A 20,476-nucleotide genomic window follows, 5' to 3' on the forward strand; every position below is an offset into this window, starting at 1 on the left:
CCATGGTGACAGTGGGAACACCCCTAGGCACAGGAGTCACCACGTGCCCTGCCTGCCCCAGGCAGTCCCAGTTTGGGCCTGTTGTACCAGCATATACTTTAGAAGTAGTCTATTCGCCGGGTGGTGGTGGTGATGCACGCTTTTAATCCCAGAACTTGGGAGGCAGAGGCAGGCGGATCTCTGTGAGTTCGAGACCAGCCTGGTCTACAGAGCTAGTTCCAGGACAGGCTCCAAAGCCACAGAGAAACCCTGTCTCGAAAAACCAAAAAAAAAAAAAAAAAAGTAGTCTATTCCAGTCCTCAGCCTGCCCACTGGCTCTCCCGATGCCCAGAGAGGTTACAGTCATCAAAGCAGGACATGTGGGTAGTGCAGACTGGGCCTTAAACTGTGTCAATAAGTCTGTGTCACTCAGAGGCCAGACTCACTTGGGCTGCAGGACACCAGCCTAACTACAGACAAGTGAGTCCCGTCTTTACCCTAGGACAGGAAGAAGTTAGAACCCAGCTGCCTCTCTAACATCCTTACTTTTGGGAAACTGGGGGTGAACACTTTGTGTTTTGTTATTTATTATTGGTTTTCTCGAGACAAGGCCTTTCTATTATGTAGTTCTAGTCATCCTGGGGCTGGGGGTTGCTCCTTATCCCTAGGGGCCTAGGGCTAAGTTTACCACGTATTCTCCTGTGTTGAAAGAGGCTGGGAACCTGGCTCTCGAAAGACAAATGTTAGCTTTACAAAGTGACCCACAGTGCCACGTCAGACAGGCTGAAACTGGCTCTCTGAGCTCGCGGCTCTGCTTGCGTGGCTGAGTGCAGGCCAGCTGCACCACACGCCCTCCTCCTCCTGGGTCCGCCAAGACCAGGCGACCTAGCAGATGCGCCACCTTCGTGCCCTCTGGAATACAGGTGAGGGGGCCGGGCCTAGTCACTTTCCAGATGACATCACCCACCTTTTCCAGAGAGCCTCTGCACCGACAGACGCAAGCCTGACCTGCGGATGTCCCTGGTCTAAGAGGTCCAGCGCCCCACCGGCGTGAAGGAGGTTAGAGGACCGTGGCGTCAGACTCGGGCTCCTCTCCTCTAGTAGAGACCCGCGAGCTGCAGGAGCGCTTCGGACAGCTCCTGGCAAAGACAGTAGCCGGGAGAATTGCACCCCGCAGGCTGCAGGTGAAAGCTGTAACCAAGCAACGGCTGCGGCCCCGCGCACGCGCTAGTACAACCCCTAGAAGAAGACAGCCCAGCCAAGCGAACGAGCAGGGTGACGCAGGCGCAGTCACCCCGCCGGCGTCTGGGTTGGGGGAGGGATCCAACGGAAAAGTGGGGAGGAAGAAGGGGAGGGCGGTAGGACCGACTGGGACTTTGGACTCAGTGGAGTTGCTGGCTTCGGTCTTTCAAGACTGTTTCTCCCCGGGGGGTCTCGTCAAATCCAGAAACAGGAAGGTTGCAGGACAGAACCGGCGTAACCAGGGCGACGTCGGGAGGCGGGGCCCGCGCTCTGGACCCGGCAGGTGGGTGAGGGGTGGGGCCACGGGGGTGGAGCTGTAAAGGACTGACGCGAGGGGCCGGGGCCTATGGGGTGGGACGAAGAGATGAGGCAGCGAAAGACTGGAGGAGAACGAGGGGCGGAGTCAAGAGGGGCTAGACGAAAAGAGAGCGCAAGAGGGAAGGGGTGGGGGCCATGGGGCGGGACAAAAGGGTGAAGGGGCAAAAAAAAAAAAAAAAAAGGGACGAGAGAAGGTTCGGAGCCAAAAGGGGGCGTGGCGAGATCGCGGCGCGTGCGGACCTGTTCGGAGCAAGGCCAAGGGGGCAGGACTGTGGGGGCGGGGCAAGGGGGGGGTGAGGCAGCGAAAGACTGGACGAAGGCGAGAGGCGGGGCGATCCAGGGGCGTGGCGCGCGCTGACGTAGCCGTCGGACACGTCGGCGGCGGCGGCGACCGGAGCCGGATGTGCCAAGATGGCTGCGGCTGCTGCTGGGTACGCGCAAGTTCCCCCTACTGCCGCCGCTGTCTCCGGCTGGGTTTCAGTCCGCGGCGCCTGAGAGGCCAGCCGCAGCTGCGCGGGTGAGGGCCGAGCGTGTGGATCCCGGCGGAGGCCCGTGGGCGGTCGAGGCTGTGGAGGCCGGGTAGGCGCTGTGAGCACCGGGCCTAGCCCGGAGTGGCGAGCTCATCTCAAGAGACGCCGCCAGGTCTGGAGAGAACGGCAGTACCGGGTCGCCTGGTGCTGAGACACCGAGAAGGCCACGGGCCTTGTCTCTTTGGTGGGTTGTCCCGGAGGCCCTCGATTGCCGGGCCCGACGGGAGGCCGGTGCCGGGTCTAGGTTGCGGGAACTGGTTGGCCACTGGGGAAGGTGTTAGCTTGGCCAGACCGTGACGTCTCAGAAGAAACCTGCAACTTGTTTAAAACGAAGGAAGGGGCAGGAAATTGTCGAGCGTGACTTTTGCTGGTTTCTGAAGATTTTTGGTTCTCGTTGGCTCGAAGGCTTCCTCTGCAGAGCTGGTGATGAGACACATTTTCATATGAACCAGAGAGTAGGAGCATTTATTTGTAATCCCTTGGCCGGCAGAGCAGGATGTCGCAAGGGAGGTCGTGGATTGTTTTCTATCAAGTGTACAAGAATGTCGGCATGACTGTGGAGCGTCCAGACACTAAGTCCTGCAGAATCAACTCTGGCTGCTTTGCTGTTACACATTTTTAAGTGGCTTGTAGAGTGGTCGTGCACCGAGATTTCCTTTCAGATGTGTTAACTCTAGAGGCATCTTCCATCCTGACTATGGCAGTAGGAAACAGCAGACTCGCAGGTTACTGTCCCTGCGGGTCCTTTTGCAAGTTGCAGTACAGTGCAGCCTCCTTGCACGTTTTCTCCACGTACCCTTTCTTAGGGTCTCATTGCTCGAGTCTTGGAGATAAGCAAAGTAGGGATTGGTTCCTCTTCTTGTGGTTACTCCTGGTGGCATGTATCTGAGTGAATCTCCAAATTGCCCTTGAAATTGTTTTTGTGAGGTGCTGTGCAGAGTTTGAAATTCCTTCCTGATTTAGTAACCGTTTCTGAATGTCACTGTGTCCTCCTGTGTCTTCCTCACTTAGTGTATATAGCCCTTCCTCTTCTGTGGATGCCTCCTTCAACATTGAAAGGGTTCAGGTTCAGATTCTGAGTTAGAAGAAAAGTGTTTATCGCGTCTATCTGTTAAGAGTATCACTAGCTGTCACCATGGGAGAACTTGTTGACATAGTGGAACTCACTAATATGGGTGCCTCAGGCTTACAGTTTACAATTTTAGTCAGTGACAGTGAGAGGAGGGGATGTGTTTTAAATACCTCAGTTACACAGAGTCAGACTTCAAATGTCTTGTGTAAATATTATGTAGATAGGAAGCAGCTGAGCTGCGGAACTGGGTTTATGAATAATACATCTTTGAAATCAGTAGGTCTCTCTGAAGCAGGTGCTTTTTTGAAAAGTACATAACTGGCTGAACAGAATAAAAGTGTCTATAATTCTGAGTTAAATAATAGGCAGTTCATTATCTTTCTGTTTGTAAGTTAACAAAAGTAAAAGAATAATGGTCCCTGTCTGTGGTAGCACAGGCCTTTAATACCAGCTCTCGGGAGGCAGAGACAGGCAGATCTCTGTGAGTTCGAAGCCAGTCTGGTCTACAAAATGAGTTCCAGTATAGGCAGAGCTACAAAGAGAAACCCTGTCTCGACACACACCCCCCTTGCCCCATTAATAATGTTCAAGTCACGAGATTGTTTTACCTGAAACAAGCATATTGTGAAAAGCTCTGGGCATGGGAGCTGGGGGTTTTCTTTGTAGATGATAGTGTTAGCTCATAAAACAGCTCTTGGTCTATTACTATTGAGAAAATAACTTCAAGTTTCTACAAACAAGAGTATAAATTTAGGCAATTTAGATTATAGTAGTCACCTATAGGGATTAGGTCCTTTAAAGAAGAATCTATGGGTAGAATCTTGTTAAAAGTAAATTTAAAAGAAACTTATTCTCTCATTCTGTATATGTAGAAACTAGTTGCAGAGAGAGATAATTGCCCTCAGCTGCTCAGTGTATACCCAACCTATTGATAACCTGATGCATCAGCCCTGTACAATGTATTGTATTTTAGTTTAGTTTTTGTTTGTTTTTAATTGTTTGGGGTGTTTGAATTCTTGAGATGAAGGAAGCCTCTGTTGCCTTTTACTCTTGCCAACCAGGTTTTGAGAGGAACATGGAAGAAGTCTTCGTGTCCAGACTGGGTTTAGATCCAGATAAACAGGGATGGAATAGCAGCTCTCTTCTCCTTTTGGTTCGTGTAAAGGGAAACAGCAATGTTCTTTGCTACTTAAAACAAGTTAGAGCCTAACGAACTCCTGCATTGCTTCTAATTGAAGTTCCACTGTAGTCCATGTCATGGTTCTAGTCAGGATAGGGTTCTTTGTTGACATAGGAAGGAGTGAGTATATGTGGGCAGTAATGGAACTGAGTTAATAGATTAATAGAACATTTAGATAGGGATTGGCGATCTTTTGTAAATGACTCTACTTAAAATACATCAGTGTTTTGGTTTTTTTTTTTAATCTGAGTATCAGAAAGATGTTCAAGGACAAAGTGTACATCGGTGAATTAAACTGCCTTTACTTTATTTTTCTGTGGATTAGCTAAACAAACTTTTTCTTGAGGATGGTGCCAGGAAAAAGTTCTGACACAAGGAAAGGGGGTTTCAAGCTGCCATACTTGAGTTGTGCCTTGCTCAAAAACAAAAATCACTCGTGAGGATTCCCCCCCCCCGCCCCTTTTTTTGAGGTTTGTTGAGATCTGCCTGTTGGAAACATGAGTCCAGTAAAGCTTCAATAAATTTTCTTGGGAAAAATTTTCTTTATTCTCTGCCTTGTTACAACTTCAGTGGTCAGAAGCAACTTTGTTTCGCTTGTTTTAGAGGACAACCCCAGGCATTTCATTTGGTGCAGTAAACATCCTTAGTAACTTTCTAACTGCGCTTTAGGAAGTATAAACTCTTCTTTTAAAATGAACATTCCAAAAAGCATGGTATGCATGTTTCTTTCTTAGTAGTGGAGTTGGCTCTTTCTGGATGTGGTAGTTGTGGCTTCGAGAAGGGTCAAGGACTAAGGAACATCTGGTAGTGTGTCAGACTAACAATAAGGTCGTTTCTTGTCCCTGAGATGTGGGGTGGGGATGGAAGGAAGTGGAATCCTTGGTAGTTAAATGATTGAAATCACATTTAGGCTTTTTATTTTCATAGCTTTATTGATTGCATCCAGGACTGGGATCTCTAGGTTTTATATTCCTCTTCTGTTTTTCTTTTTTAGCACAAATTAAAGAAAAACTTCTGCCTCCTATAAGCAGCATCTCCTTGTGTGAAAGACTCCAGCATGCAGCCACCACCTCAGGCAGTCCCATCTGGTGTGACTGGACCACCCCCAGCTGGGAATCCTCGGAGCATGTTCTGGGCCAACAGCCCTTACAGGAGGCCAGCCAGTATTAATGCACCAGTGGCTCCCATAACACACCCATTACAGCCAGTAACGGATCCGTTTGCTTTTAATAGACAGACTCTTCAAAACGCACCACTAGGCAATTCCTCCAAAAGCAACATGCCCAGTTTGCCAGGCCCAGCCCCCTCTGCTTTTTCTCAGTGGCCTGGTTTGCCTGTGCCTCCCACAAATGCTGGGGATAGTGCCCCAGGACTTCATGAACCTCTCTCAAAGCCCAGAGCAGATACCAGTCCATTTCCCCCTGCGTCTGCCCCTTCTTCACTGCCTGGGCCGGAGATGAACCGGAGTGCTGAAGTTGGTTCCAGCTCAGGACCTGGAGTACAGATGCTGTCACATCCACCTCACTACATTCCAGGAGTGGGTCCTGAGCAGCCTCATGGGGGACATCCGAATGACAGTGGTTCTGGACCCGACCAACCCATGAATAGGCACACCCCATATGATGGTACTGTGGCCCAAGCAGCATCTCCTTTCTTCCCTCAGCCACAGATGCCAGGTCAGTGGGGGCCAGTCCAGGGAGGTCCTCAGCCCTCCTATCAGCATCAGTCACCCTGCCCAGAGGGACCTGTTCAAAACATGGGGCCCCAGGTTACCAACTTGCCCCATTTCTCCTCTCCATCTAGTCTATATCAGGGGCCTAGCCATGAGCCCCATGTTCCACTGATGTCTACTCCAGCATCCTTGGCCAGTGGCGAAGGAAATGAGGTAGTTCACTCATGGAGTAGCTTTCCCCCTAAAAATACTTTTGAACAGAACTCCAGAGTTGGGAATATGTGGGCAAGCCCAGAGTTCAGGCAGAATCCAGGAGCAAGTAAAGGGCATGTGCTCGACCCTACCCATGTGACTCCCTTCACTCAGGGAACTAGCCCTGAAAACCAGGCGCACCGTCCCTCAGAGGCTTCAACTAACCATGCCCAGCAAGATGCAGCCTCTGGAGCTCTCTCAATGTTTTTTCAAGGGGAGGAGACAGAAAATGAGGAGAATCTCTCCTCTGAAAAGGCAGGCCTTGATGACAGATTGGACTCGGATGACTTCTCTTCTACCCTCAGATTAGGCCATCAACCACCACCTGCACATGGACCTGGCAGTGTCTACCAGGCTTTTCCCAAAGGCCCTGGCAGCGAGGCTGCTCAGGAAGGAGATGTACAACCTTATTTTTCTCAGTCTCTGGGCATCCAGCATGACAGACAGACCACTATGACCCCCGCTAGTGATACATGGGGTGATACTTCAGGGGCTGGGACCCACTGTGCTAGTGGGCCACAGTGTGAGAATGTTGAGAACTTAGAATTTGTTCAGAATCAAGAAGTTTTGCCACGTGAGACCCTGAATGTGGATCCCTCTTCCCTGAGTGATCAGTTTCGACATGGGTCCCTTCCTGGGCCAGCTGTCTCCAGGCCTGTTACTGTGGGCCTCCCCAAAGGTGGGGGGACTAATCTCGAGGCTCCTGACATACCACTGCATCCTATACGACCTGACAGTGTGTCATCCAGCTACAGCAGTCACAGCCACAGAAGTCCTCCAGGATCAGCCAGACCCCAAGAATTGGTAGGCACATTCATTCAGCAAGAAGTTGGAAAACTTGAAGATGATACTTCAGGGAGTTTTTTTAAGCAAATTGATTCTTCTCCTGTTGGAGGTGAGACAGATGAGGTTACTGGGAGCCAAAATTACTGCAGCAGCCTGTCCCAGCCCTCAACCCCAAGCCCTCCAAAACCCACAGGAGTGTTCCAGACAAGTGCAAATAGTTCTTTTGAACCAGTAAAGTCCCACTTGGTTGGAGTGAAACCAGTTGAAGCAGATCGTGCCAACATGGTAGCTGAAGTGAGAGGGACCCAGGACCACCAGAAGAAGCATAGGGCTGCTGCTGTATCATCTGATGCCACCCCAGGAAACCTAGAACAGCCACCAGATAACATGGAGACACTGTGTGCACCTCAGGCCTGCCCTCTGCCTCTTAGTACCACTGGAGAAGCTGGACACCTGGTTTCGCACACAGCAGGTCCACCCTTGGATGCCGTTCGCCCAGTGCCTGAGAAGAGGCCCTTGGCCAGGGCCCAGGGGCCTGTGAAGTGTGAGAGCCCAGCAACAACTCTTTGGGCACAAAATGAGCTACCAGATTTTGGTGGCAATGTCCTTTTAGCCCCTGCTGCCCCTGCACTTTATGTCCCTGTAAAACCAAAACCTTCAGAAGTTATTCATCATCCAGAAAAGGGAATGTCTGGACAACAGTCCCGAAAACCAGGATCCATGCCACCCTTGCAGAGCCAAGACCTTCCTGGTGCTTCTGAAAACCTTGAGAACCCTCCCAAGGTGGGAGAAGAGGAGGCCCTTCCATTGCAGGCAAGTTCTGGTTATGCAAGTTTGCTGTCCTCGCCGCCCACTGAATCTTTGCACAATCAACCTGTCCTGATTGCCCAGCCTGATCAAAGCTATAATTTGGCTCAGCCCATTAATTTTTCTGTGTCCTTACTGAATCCTAATGAGAAGAATCAATCCTGGGGAGATCCTGTGGTGGGGGAGAAATCCATAGTGAGCAGCAATCGGGCTCTCAGTGGTGATCCTGAAGAACATGCTGCTTTGTCTGGCGTTCCAACCAGTGCTGTCATTGGCTTATCTTTGCCTAACAATGTCCCTCGAGGTTCTGGGTCTTCAGAAATGATTGCTAGCCAGCCTGCCAGTTTGTTGGTTCAGCAGCTATCCCCTCCAATTGCAAAGAACTCATTTCCTAAAAGTCAGAATCCTAATGCAGAGAAGGGTCCTGCTGAGTTTAATAGCCCTGCTGGAAATACATGTGTGATGCTAGTGCCACCTGCAAACAGCACCTTGGTACCTAATAGTAATAAGGCAAACCACTCCAGTAATCAGGAAGAAGCTGTTGGTGCCCTAGACTTCACATTAAATAGAACTTTGGAAAATCTTGTGAGAGTATATAGCCCATCTCATTCAGATGGCCCAGCTTCTCGGCAGTCTTTTGCTAATCATCCCAGACAATCTGGGCCTGGACTGCATAACCAGGATCATTTCTACCAGCAGGTAACAAAAGATGCCCAGGACCAGTATAGCCTAGAAAAAGCCCAAAAAGAGCTGGTGCCTCCTCAGCCACAGAATTCTCCCCCAAAAGTGCCCCAAGCAACGTGTCCAGAGCCTCCAAATCCAGAAAGCTCATCCACACAAGGACAGTCTGAAAGCTTGACCCAGCCACCAGCAAGTGCAGTTCCAGTCAACATGGGCCAGCAGGTGACGCCTCAGCCACCACAGTCGTCCAGTGCATCGGTTACATCTACCAGCGCCAGCCAGGCAGCTGTGCTACACCCACCACCTCCCAATGCTTTTGGTCCAGCACCTCAAGACTTGGCATCCTACTACTATTATAGGCCTCTGTATGATGCCTACCAGTCTCAGTACCCTTCACCATACCCATCAGATCCTGGGACGGCCTCCCTATACTACCAGGTAAGAACAGTAACATTTAACCATCTTTCTCTCCTCACTCTATCCCCTTTTCCTCCTCTTACGCTGTTTTTCTCAAGAGTGGCCCATCTTCAGACCCATGTGGTGCCCCTGAAAAAACGTCTTCCTTGGCCACTAGTGAAGATCTTCTTTCAGAGGGTCCTAAGATGTAGTATGTTGGGTTGCTTGGAAAACCAGTGTGGTTTTTGTGTAATCCAACATCTCATTGACAAAAAGAGTGGCATTCATGGCTTGCTACAGTTTCAGAGAATTGCTTTCCCCTTTGGGGAAAAGCCTTTGTTAGATTGTATGTTTTATTTTGTTGTTGTTGTTGTGCTTTGAGACATTGTTTCACTCACTGTCTTGGCCAAGTTAGCTGTGAATTTAAAATCCTTCTGCCTCAGAATGCCTGGCTTTTCTTTTTTCCCCTTTGGTTTTTGAAGACAGGGTTTCTCTGTAGCTTTGGAGCCTGTCCTGGAACTAGCTCTGTAGACCAGGCTGGCCTCGAACTCACAGAGATCTGCCTGCCTCTGCCTCCCAAGTGCTGGGATTAAAGGTGTGCGCCACCATCGCCCGGCTTATGCCTGGCTTTTGTATGTGGTGGTTTTGGTTTTGTTTTTGACATGCCTCTTTTAGTCCTATCTAGTCTCATATGTAACTAAGGATGACCTTGAGATTTTGAAGTCCTTATCCTGCCTCCACCTCCTGAGTGCTGGAATTACCAGTGTGTGCCACTACATTCAACTCTTTTATGTTTTTTAAAACATGTATTTGTGTGCATGTGTATGTGTATTTGTATTTGCGTGTGTATATATACATACCACATTACACAATAAGATCAGAAGACAACTTTCAGGAGTTAGTTTTCTTCTTCCACTATGTGGGTTCCAGGGATCAAACTCAGGTCAGCCAATTTGCTGGTACCTTTCATATGGTTTTAACAACATAATCAACTCCTAAAACCAACGATGGGAGTAACTTTAGGAGTCTTTTATATCCTTCCTTGAGAATAAAATCATTGAGGGAAAACGTTAGATTATCCGTGTGCAATAATGAAAAGAGTTTGAGGGATTCTAAACATCTCTGGTACATAGCAGTGACTCTGCAGAATGGAAGCAGATCAGGATGTTCCTTGAATTCCTTCCTGCCTCCTTCTGCAGTGGGACAAGCTTACAGCTGCTGCTTAGGTTCTGCTTAATCCTGCAGTCATTTAAAATGGTGTTGTCTGTGAACATACTTGATCACTGTTAGCTTTTTCTTACCTCTGACTCAGACTCCTCATTACTTAAGGTAGGTGGATTGTGTTACTGAAAGGTGCAAGACCCAAGTCCTCCAGTGTTTGGGGCCAGGTGGTGTTGAATTCTGTGTGTATGGTCTGAGAACAGTTGGCACTGCACTGTACAGGAAGATGGGTCAGAAAGAACTGTAGGAACAGGGTTGTAGCAGCTAAGCCAGAAGCTGCCACTGGCTTATACCTTCTTGTCAGCCTGGTGTACCATCAGGTATACATGTGTCAACAGTTACATATGTGCCCTAAAGACTACTAAATTCTAGATTCTAGAAGGAGGAGCTGTAACTATTAGTGTATGAGGGAGTTCAGCTTTGTGGCCTGACCTTGGGCTGCAGAGTAGGTGGAACCACAGATAGATTGCAGGCTCCTTGGGAACCCCAATCTTCACAGCTCTTCTGTGCATCCATGTCCCCTTATTGCTGTGGTCCTCAGTAGTCAGAAGAACCATTTCCCATGATGTCATGTTACTTGTCAGCTGATGGCAGAGCTAAGGTTTTTGCACATGGAGGATGAGCTCTGATTCATGCCCCTATCACCTCATTTCTCTTCAGACCTCCACAAGTCCTATGGGGCCTTTTTTTAGAGATAGGGCAGGGGCCATGGTTTTGTTATAATGGGGTTGAAATCCTTATCAGAATAAGGTACAAATTTTTTAAAGACAGGTATGGTAGTTCTTGCCTGTAATTCTAAGACTGGAAAGGCTGATAAAGGTGGCTTCCACAAGTTTGAGGCCAGTGTAATTTCAGACCAGCTTAGGCTAAGTATGAGACTCTGTCACAAAACAAAACAAAATAAAACAAAACAATGAGATCTCTTGTGAGGCTTTAAAAACTGATAGTTTTAGGGTTCATTCATGTGGACCTCTGGTCCTATTGTTTTACTGAGGTAGTGACTGATGCACATTTATGCTATTCAGCTTATACTGACTCCATGTTTAAGACTATAGGAAAAAGATTGCCCTGGGCCTTAGGGAGAGTCTACTGGCTGCCTGTTGATGTAGATTGCACTGTAGACTTTGTTTTCATGAGAGAATCCTACCCACCATACTGCTCTTGGACAGTGGGCATCTGGAGCACCTAGAGCTAGTCCTGACCATTTGGTGTCTGCTCTTCATTGAGTCTAACAATCCCCAAAACTTCTCTCCACAGGATATCTATGCCCTGTATGAGCCTCGATACAGACCCTATGACAGCTCAGCATCTGCTTATGCCGAAAACCATCGCTATTCGGAGCCTGAGCGGCCCAGCTCCCGAGCAAGTCACTATTCCGACCAGCTCATTCCCAGGTGGGAGCTGCGTCTCATGCGGCTGCTTACTCTCATGCTCAGTTGTTTGTATTGCTGGCTGTGATGGTATCTGTAGAGAATTCTACAAACCCATTTAGTCAGCATGAACAAACAGGAACTAAGCACACTGCCACATGCAGCCCTAGCAGAGCTGTTAGCATTTGTTCCCCAACCCCTAGCTAGGTTAGACCCTATGCAAGGCCATACAGAAGTAGATGCTAATAGATGGGTGGTTGTTCCTGTCATAGGCACACCTGGTTCTTTTGGCAATTTGATGGTGTATGGTTAGAGCTCTTAGACTGCAAAGTCTTGAACATTGATCACAGTGATGGCATAGTCCATAGGTTCATCAATATAGGGACTAAAAATACGGGGCCTGTTCTCTAATACAGGAACTACGAGCTGTGTTCTGTGCCTGACTCTGCCTACTTTGCTAGAAGCTCTTCCCCATCCTCCCCACCCCTGCCCCTACCACTGCCTGAGCTTGCATATCTCCTATACTGGTTATCCATGCCTCTCTTTTGTAGTCATAGAGAAGAGATTTGAAAAGAACTCTGGCCTTGTGCCCTCTGAGTAAGACTGTGAGCCAGGTCAAAGTTCCATTTGCATTCTCCGTTGTCCAGGCCTGCTTTTGATCTTGTGTCCACTCCAGACCATTACACAAAATAATGAAGTGTGGGCCTTGGCCACTGTGGACTCTGGTACCTCAGTTCTGTAGTTGTCCTGGTTAGTCAAGTCCTAGAGTAGGTACTCATGGAACTGCCTTTGCTACAAAGGATGTTCACTCTTTTGCTTAGTAGCTCCCAACTGCTGGGGTTAAATGTGCCTTTGCTTTCAGAATTTTCTGTGGACAGGTTCTTAGAGGTATTTGGTGACTTGTCTGAAGACAGACTGCTTCGCGTGTGAACCTTTGTCCATTTAGCTAGCCCTAGTGTACCTCCCTCAAAAGGTGCACTCTAAACTGTATGCATACATGCATAGCTGAACATTCTGGGTCTTTATGAAACATAGCAATTCTGAAGCTTAGGTGAATTATGGGGTATTGCCTGATAGGTGTAAGGTTCTGTGTTTGATCCCTAATATACTTGAGCAAATGTACATGTATGCATGTATGAACGCACACATACACATATGAGAGCAGGGGCAGAGATAGAAAGACAGACACATGATTGTGAGAAAATTCTTGGGATCTTAGATGGGAAGTAGCATTTGGACTCATACAGCTCAGCTTTCTGATTCAGCATCTGTGAGAAGACAGGAGGCATGTGGATCTGTGTGTTGGAGTGCAGAAGGAAGAGAGCACGGGGCCAGAGCCAGAGTGTGTCTTCCCACTGTGTCTCTTTGCTTTCCACATGTCTGCCTGCAGTTTCATTTAAGAATTAACTTCCAGTGCTGGGCAGTGGTGGCACATGCCTTTAATCTCACTCAGCATTTGGGAGGTAGAGGTTCTCTGAGTTTGAGAACAGCTTGGTCTACAGAACAAGTTTCAAGGTAGCCAAGACTGTAAGAAAAACCCTCTTGGGGGAAAAAAAAAAGAATTAACTTCCAAGAGTGACTGACTGTATGCCACAGAGCCTCAGACTAGGTCAGGTTCCTACCATTGTGATTTGTCATTATGACTGCAGCTTTGCCTTCAGCTCAGCTTTTGGGGTCCTCTGAGTGTCTTCAGCCCTCATTTGTCTCATCCTGCAGGAGAGTCTGTTCTCTTGTCTCCTCTGTTTGTGTGTGTGGACACTCAGTATTGATGTGATACTCAGTGTTAGGGGGATAAGGTAACTGTCAGACCTGCTTGAGGGGGAGCACATTTCTCATGTTTGTGACTGTTCTTCCTGAACTGTATGTAGGTAAGTTGTTGAGAGCAGTTGAGGTATTGGCATGCTCTTGATCTTGCTTTATATCAAAATGTTTTTCTAGATCCACTGCCATTCAGATGAAAGTCTAGAGTGGCCAACCTGAATGAAACTTTAAGGACAGGCCAGTGGTATTTCTGTGGCTGGGCAGCTGATTGAGCAGTTCTTATGCTAGCCAAACAGCCAAGTTCAGCTGAGCAATGTTTAGTGCTTTTGAGAATCCTAAGAGTTCCAGAAGCACTTACATCTCCATAACGAGTTGGGGGTCATGGGTCAGTCTATTGGGCACAGAAGAGGCTAACTTCTTACTGATCTACTGGCCCTGGGCCAGCTCACAGATCTGTTCCTGCAAGGCCACACTGAACACACATAGCTAGTGATCCTCCCTAAAGGCTGCTGAAATTGTCATTTCTCACAGCTGTAATCTCATTACTGTGGAGGCATGGGCAGGAGGATTGTCATGAGTTTAAAGCCAGCCTAAGCTACACAGTGAGACCTTGTCTCAAAAACAAAAACAAAACAGAGTGAGAGAGAGAAAGAAAACAGTAGGAATTTTAGATTGATTTTGGGCTTAGTGCTTCTTGATGCTGCACAGTATGACATAAAAACTTGTTAGGATGCAGCACTTAAACACAAGGGGAATCAATTCTTTTGCTGACCATGGTCCAGCAGTCATTTTGATGAGCTCAACTTCAGGTAGGTACGTACTGGGGAATTCCATAGTCTTGTCTGTTTTTCTTGTGGTCTGTGCGTTTTCCACAACTGAGTGATTTTATGAATGTCTGTATGTGGGTTGGCTAATTTCTCACTACTTTAAGAAACAGAGACTGTGTTTAACAGCTTTTTTGTTTGTTTGTTTTTCCAGGCAAGGGTATCCTGAAGGATACTATAATTCTAAAAGTGGATGGAGCAGTCAGAGTGATTACTATGCAAATTATTACTCCGGCCAGTATGATTATGGAGGTATGTTTAGAAATTGTAGCCATTAGCAGGGGACTATCCAACCACTTCCTGTGATCATACAGCCATGTACAAGTCATGGTCTGGCAGGCGAATCAAGATCACTTTTTCTCTCACTGGCCTGTGTTTTTATCCTAAGAGCCAAAGTAATTGAGAACGCTTAGCATCTGAGAAATACCATTTTTGACAACTTTATTGAAAAGTCACATTGTACCCACACCACGGTGTCTGTTGTATTGTCATGAAGAATAGTGACTAGTTCTGCAACTTCCTAGTCCACTTGTGACTGCTCAAGTGTGAACTAATGAGGCTGTGGTGGAATACGAGACTGGCTCCCCAATCACATTGCCACACTTGAATGCTCAGAAGTCAAATGAAGCTGATGCATGCTCCTTGGTGACAGGTGTAGCCCACCCACTGTATCAGTTCCAGTTACTTTGCAAACCTCCATACTTCCTTTCCACAAAACATATCCTGGGAAAAGCTATGAGTTCCCTTAGCAGCCCTGTTGTATGCTATTGTACCATAAGGCCTTGCAGTCCCTTTACAGGTCTACATGGTGCTTCTCAAGGGGCTCTTTGCCATATGCCTCTAAAATGCTATCTTAATATTTCTTTTCAGAGTTAGGTTTTAATGAAATCATTTTTTTTTCTTTTTCTTTCTTCTTGTTCTTTTTTTTTCAAGATAGGGTTTCTCTGGCTTTGGAGTCTGTCCTGGAACTAGCTCTTGTAGACCAGGCTGGCCTTGAACTCACAGAGATCTGCCTGCCTCTACCTCCTGAGAGTGCTGAGATTAAAGGCGTGCGCCACCACAGCCCTGCTGAAATTTTTTCCTAAAATCTTAAATAAATAAATTAATTAATTAATTAAAAAAAATCCTGAAACACAAACTGGAGAGATGGGTCAGCTGTTAAGAGCACCTGAGTTCACCTTAAGTACCCACAACATCTGTAACTTCAGTTCTAACCTCGCACAGACATATGCACAGGCAAAACACAAGTACACATAGAAAGAAAGAAATCATATATATGTGTATATATATATTTCCTGAATCACGTTAGGAAGGTAATTAGTATAATTTGTAGTTGAGATTAAATTAACTATTAAAAAATATTATCAAGGGGCTGGAGAGATGGCTCAGAGGTTAAGAGCATTGTCTGCTCTTCCAAAGGTCCTGAGTTCAATTCCCAGCAACCACATGGTGGCTCACAACCATCTGTAATGGGGTCTTGTGCCCTCTTCTGGCCTGCAGGCATACACATGGACAGAATATTGTATACATAATAAATAAATAAATATTTTAAAAAAATATTATCAACACTGGGACTGTACCAGTGGTACCTAGTTTATACACCTGACTATTCTTGAAGCCTTAAGTTTGATCCCTCACATGGCAAAACAAACTAAAAAAGTGAAGAATATAGAATTTAATATAGAACTCTTGTAGTGGCTTTCCTTTTTTTCATCCAGATATATGTACTGAGAGAACAGCCAGTGACTGCCACATCATGAGCAGCAGGCAGCTCCCGGAGCTTTCTCTAGGCCATGCCTGTCCTTTCCTCCTGAGCTGTCGGAATGCCTGCTCCAGGGAGCTGGGTGTCTTCAGTGTGTCACTGCCGCATTCATCCATTCATTCTTCACTTACAGACGCAGGCCGCTGGGATCGTTGCTATGGGTCTCGCTTCAGGGACCCTCGCACCTGGGACCGGAGATACTGGTATGACTCCGAACATGACCCATACAGGAAGGAAAACTATGCTTACAGTGACAGGTTGGTGAACTGCACATGTGTGAAGGAAGTTAGAGAGTTCTCTGTCTTTGGAAGTAATCTGCTATAGTTCTGGGGCTTCTGGGAAGTAATCTCTTAGTGTCTGAAAGAGGTGTTGGTCACCCCTCCCTGTGCCCACCTCCAGCCTATGGGAGAAGAACTGGCTCAAATGTGTTTCTTCCCAGTGACTTTGGGAGAATCTTAACTCTGCCTCCTTTCTGCAGTGTCCCTTCTCCACCCTGCCATAACCCAGGAAAGGAACCATCCTCAAGTTGCACCTGCAGTGTGTTCTCTGAGGTCACCTGCATCTGAACCTAGGATTTGGTTTCTGCATGGTTAGGTTTAACTAACATTCTTCAGGATGAAGACAGCCTCAGGATAGAGGGGCAAAGGGAGGGCAGTGAGCACTGAGGGCTAATTGCAGCTTTAGGAGGTTCCTAGGCAGTTATGTGGTGTTCCATAATTGCCCTTCCAATTCCCTGCCTTTGTCCCGTTTACTCTAGGCCTGAGAAATGTGATGATCACTGGAGGTACGACCCTCGCTTCACGGGAAGCTTTGATGATGACACTGAGCTCCCCAGGGACCCCTATGGAGAAGAAGTGGACAGGCGCAGCATCCACAGCGAGCACTCAGCACGGAGCCTGCGCAGCACTCACAGCCTGCCCAGCCGCCGAAGCAGCCTCAGCTCCCACTCACACCAGGTGAGCGGGGCAGGTGTGGCTGGGGAAGAGCAGGTGTTAAGTCTTGGCCACAATTTTGTCTCTGCCTACTTCTAAAAGTGTACCCACAATCTTTCTGACATTCATGGAAATTCACTTTCTCTGCTTGATTTCTTTCTCAAGAGTCAGATTTACAGAAGCCACAATGTGACTGGCGGTTCCTTTGAGGCCCCTCATGCCCCAGGCTCATTTCATGGTGATTATGCCTATGGCACCTATGCCAGCAATTTCACCGGTGCCCATGGTTTTCCAGAGTACAGCTACCCTGCAGATACCTCCTGGCCTGCTGTGGAGCAAGGTACGTCTCAGCAGTTCAGATTGAAGCCATCAGGTTGGGATAGAACAAGGGAGTCCAATCAGCTCTTCTTTTACACGCTGTGCCCACTGTCTCCAGTGTCATGGTTTGTTGGTACAGGCCAGTGCTGGCCCTTGGGTTGACGTTTGGCTCAGGGTCTGAGAGCTGTTTGCCTCCCCACATATGCATTGTTAATGTGGAACTTTGAGTCCAGTCAAGCCTTGGGTGGCTCTTCTCTGTGTTCCCACACCGGCTATGTGAGTGAGCACTCTTGGAGCGCCCAGCTTCCCTTTAGAGACTCTTGTTCTGATTTGTGCCAGTATCCCATTTTGACTCACTCCTGAGAAGGGGTTGCTGAGAGTTCTCCTAACTGAAGCACCAGTCAGTGAGACACTGTTTTTGTGTGTGAGTTGCTCACCTCTTTTGCTCTTGGGTGCCCAGTGATAGCCAGTCTGAAGCTTAGCTGGGAGTCTGGTTCAGAAGCTATTAGACATGACCAAATAGCTCACTGTTTTTTTTTGTTTTTTTTTGTCGCCCCCCCCCATTTATTCAAATTCAGTTTCATCAAGACCCACCTCTCCTGAGAAATTTACGGTGCCTCATGTCTGTGCCAGGTTTTGTCCTGGTGGTCAGCTCCTTAAAGTGATTCCCAACCTGCCTTCAGAAGGACAGCCTGCACTAGTGGAGATCCACAGCTTAGAGGTAAGCTTGGACCCGTGGTGCTCTCTGCCCCCCCACAGCCTTGGAAAGCCTGCTTTCCTGGGAAACTCTGGCTTATAGGGCTTTCTTTCTATTTAGAGGCTGGCTCTTCTAGAAGTCAGTACTTAAGCAGGTGCTGTGGTTGTTAGGTACGGGTTGCTTGTGTGTGCTCTTCTGTCTTTTGTGTTTTGAGAGGTTTTTTTTTTTTTTTTCAGTAATGGAAAAGACTGGGTACACACTTACTCTATAGCCTCAGACGCCTTCTCTTGATACATCTGTCAAGACCAAAATAGGTTTTGCTGTTTAAAAATTGAAAATCTTCATTGTAGTTCCCACTCATATAATTGTAGCAATCACCTTTACCCTCTGCGTGGAGGGATGAGTGTGGTCCCAGGATTGGCTTGTGGCTCAGTCTGCTGGTGGTTCTGACTGTACCTGTGAGCCACTTTGTCCCTCTCATTGCAGACGCTGCTGCAGCACACACCTGAGCAGGAAGAGATGCGCTCCTTCCCAGGACCTCTTGGAAAGTAAGGTTCCCCGTGGCACTGTCTCTTGATGTCTGCCCTAATAGCAGCTGCTGAGTTTGGCTCACAGTTTTGTGACCACCATTCACTGAATATTCATTCTTTCCCAGAGGTGATACCCACAAAGTAGATGTTATTAACTTTGCACAGAACAAAGCAACAAGATGTTTGCAGAATGAGAGTTTAATTGACAAAGAATCTGCAAGTCTTCTTTGGAATTTCATTATTCTGTTATGCAGACAAAATGGGGTATGTTCCCTTTTACTTTTGAATGTTCTCTCTGTTTGCCTTTAGTCTTGGAATCTGTTTCCTAGTCCTTTCCTGAGCTGTGGGCAGTGTCGAGCCTGCCATGCCATGCTTCCTTGGGAAGTGTGTCATGGCAGCAACCTGGGAAAGTAGGAGGAAAGGGAGGTGTAAGAGTTGTGATGAGCTGACACCTCAGCCTTTATGGGAGGCTGTCCCTGCCTTCATGAAGAATCGGGCTTCCTTCCTGAGGTCTAATATGTGCTACCTATGCAGACCTGGCCAGGCCCTGACAGCATGGGAATTTTTTGTCATCTGGCTAGAAACCCTCTTTCTAATACAATCTTATGCTGCTTTCCATCCGTCCCCACTGGCCCTGTAGACCGTGGTGGGAACAGACATTGCAGAGCTTTTGTTACGAGACCACAGAACTGTGTGGCTTCCTGGGAAGTCACCCAATGAGGCAAACTTGATAGATTTCACTAATGAGGCCGTGGAACAAGTGGAAGAGGAGGAGTCAGGGGAGGCCCAGCTCTCGTTTCTCACAGACAGTCAGACAGCAACCACCAGCGTGCTGGAGAAGGAGACTGAGCGGTTCCGTGAGCTCTTGCTGTACGGCCGGAAGAAGGTAGGCAACCCTGCAGATGTTTCTTATAGTCCATCTGTTGGCCCAGGGAAAAGACCAACCTTCTCCAGGAAGCAAGTGCTGTTTAGGGATGATATCTGACCCTTTGTCTGACATCTCTGAAGGTATCAGTAGTGTTTTCTCTGAGAAGGACCCATGTAGAAATCTGACCAGCTCATTTTACAGTCATTTGGAGAGCGTGCATGCCCGTCTGTGTGCAGAGTCCTGGGATGAAGTCTTCTTACAGACTGAAGCTTCAGGCCAGTCATGTGTATTTTTGTTAAGACAGGGTTCTACATACCTGAGGCTGATAGTGTGCACAAGAGTGTTGAAAGTAGCCGGGCGGTGGTGGCACACACCTTTAATTCCAGCACTCAGGAGGCAGAGGCAGGTGGATCTCTGAGTTTGAGGCCAGCCTGGTCTACAGAGTGAGTTCCAGGACAGCCAGGACTACAGATAGAGAAACCCTGTCATGAAAAACCAAAAAGTTAAAAGAAAAAAAAAAGATTGCATAAAGTGTGCACATTGGGGCAGAGGATGCTCTGAGAGTGGAGGTGCTTCATACTGGCTCCGGTAGAGGTCTCTGTCCGGACATCTGATAGGCCCAGGGTTCTCTGCCCTTCACACTATGATTCACTTAGGAGGTCATGGCTTTAGTTTGCTTTGGATCTGAGAACCGACCCAGGAACATGTGCATTGGTAAACATATACTCTCAAAAATACTACAACTTAGAAAGTTTTTTGTCTTTAAAATAGGATCTTTTTGGCCCAGGGCAGCATCAAACTCATGATCCTCCTGCCCCAGCCTCTGAAGTTCTCTGATTTCAGGTGTGTGCCACCACACCTGACTAGAAAGCTTATTTTTTGTAACAGTCTTGCTATGTTACTCAGGCAGGCCTTGAACTTCTGGGCTCAAATGGTGGTCTGCTCTGTTTCCTGGGGAGCTGAGATTATAAGTGTGTGCCCCTGTGCTTAGGAAAAACTCATATGTAGTCCTTGGGATTTTAATGTGGATGTTTCACAGCTGGTGGAAATAATAGACCCCATTGACTTTTGTGAATATTTACTTCTATTGCTAAGGTTTTGCCTCCTAGCCAAAAGTGCTCAGTTGTACCACAGATTATTTGGGGTGAAGGGAGATTATGTTGAAGATGTTGTTTGTTTGGGGAGAGTCTTTGAGGCAGCCACATGTCACCTGGATGGGGAACCCAGACTGATACTGCATTCCTTCATTGTGGTGCTGCCACTTGTTTCTAGCTGGTG

The 20,476-nt window shown here is 47.6% G+C and overlaps 1 protein-coding gene across 7 annotated transcripts in view; it reads left to right on the forward strand.

Annotated features, from left to right (window-relative positions):
- Positions 1 to 288: 288 nt before the first annotated feature.
- Positions 289 to 20,476, forward strand: part of Sec16a (SEC16 homolog A, endoplasmic reticulum export factor) — a 36,335-nt gene continuing 16,147 nt past the window's right edge. For 2 of the 7 annotated variants that reach the window (XM_026789533.1, XM_026789547.1), the window contains exons 1-11: positions 1,920 to 2,253; positions 5,316 to 8,957; positions 11,394 to 11,530; positions 14,246 to 14,343; positions 15,987 to 16,110; positions 16,611 to 16,809; positions 16,951 to 17,125; positions 17,682 to 17,824; positions 18,287 to 18,348; positions 18,456 to 18,594; positions 18,971 to 19,216. In XM_026789533.1, the coding sequence (XP_026645334.1) occupies positions 5,379 to 8,957; positions 11,394 to 11,530; positions 14,246 to 14,343; positions 15,987 to 16,110; positions 16,611 to 16,809; positions 16,951 to 17,125; positions 17,682 to 17,824; positions 18,287 to 18,348; positions 18,456 to 18,594; positions 18,971 to 19,216 (4,902 nt within the window). In that variant the 5' untranslated portion in view covers positions 1,920 to 2,253; positions 5,316 to 5,378. Of the gene's footprint in view, positions 1,505 to 1,893; positions 2,254 to 5,315; positions 8,958 to 11,393; positions 11,531 to 14,245; positions 14,344 to 15,986; positions 16,111 to 16,610; positions 16,810 to 16,950; positions 17,126 to 17,681; positions 17,825 to 18,286; positions 18,349 to 18,455; positions 18,595 to 18,970; positions 19,217 to 20,476 lie in introns of those variants that run through there. The other 5 variants (XM_026789551.1, XM_013345912.2, XM_013345911.2 and 2 more) reach the window with 5 other exon arrangements.

The sequence above is a fragment of the Microtus ochrogaster genome, chromosome 4 (genome assembly GCF_000317375.1).
Source record: "Microtus ochrogaster isolate Prairie Vole_2 chromosome 4, MicOch1.0, whole genome shotgun sequence".
Taxonomy (NCBI): domain Eukaryota; kingdom Metazoa; phylum Chordata; class Mammalia; order Rodentia; family Cricetidae; genus Microtus; species Microtus ochrogaster.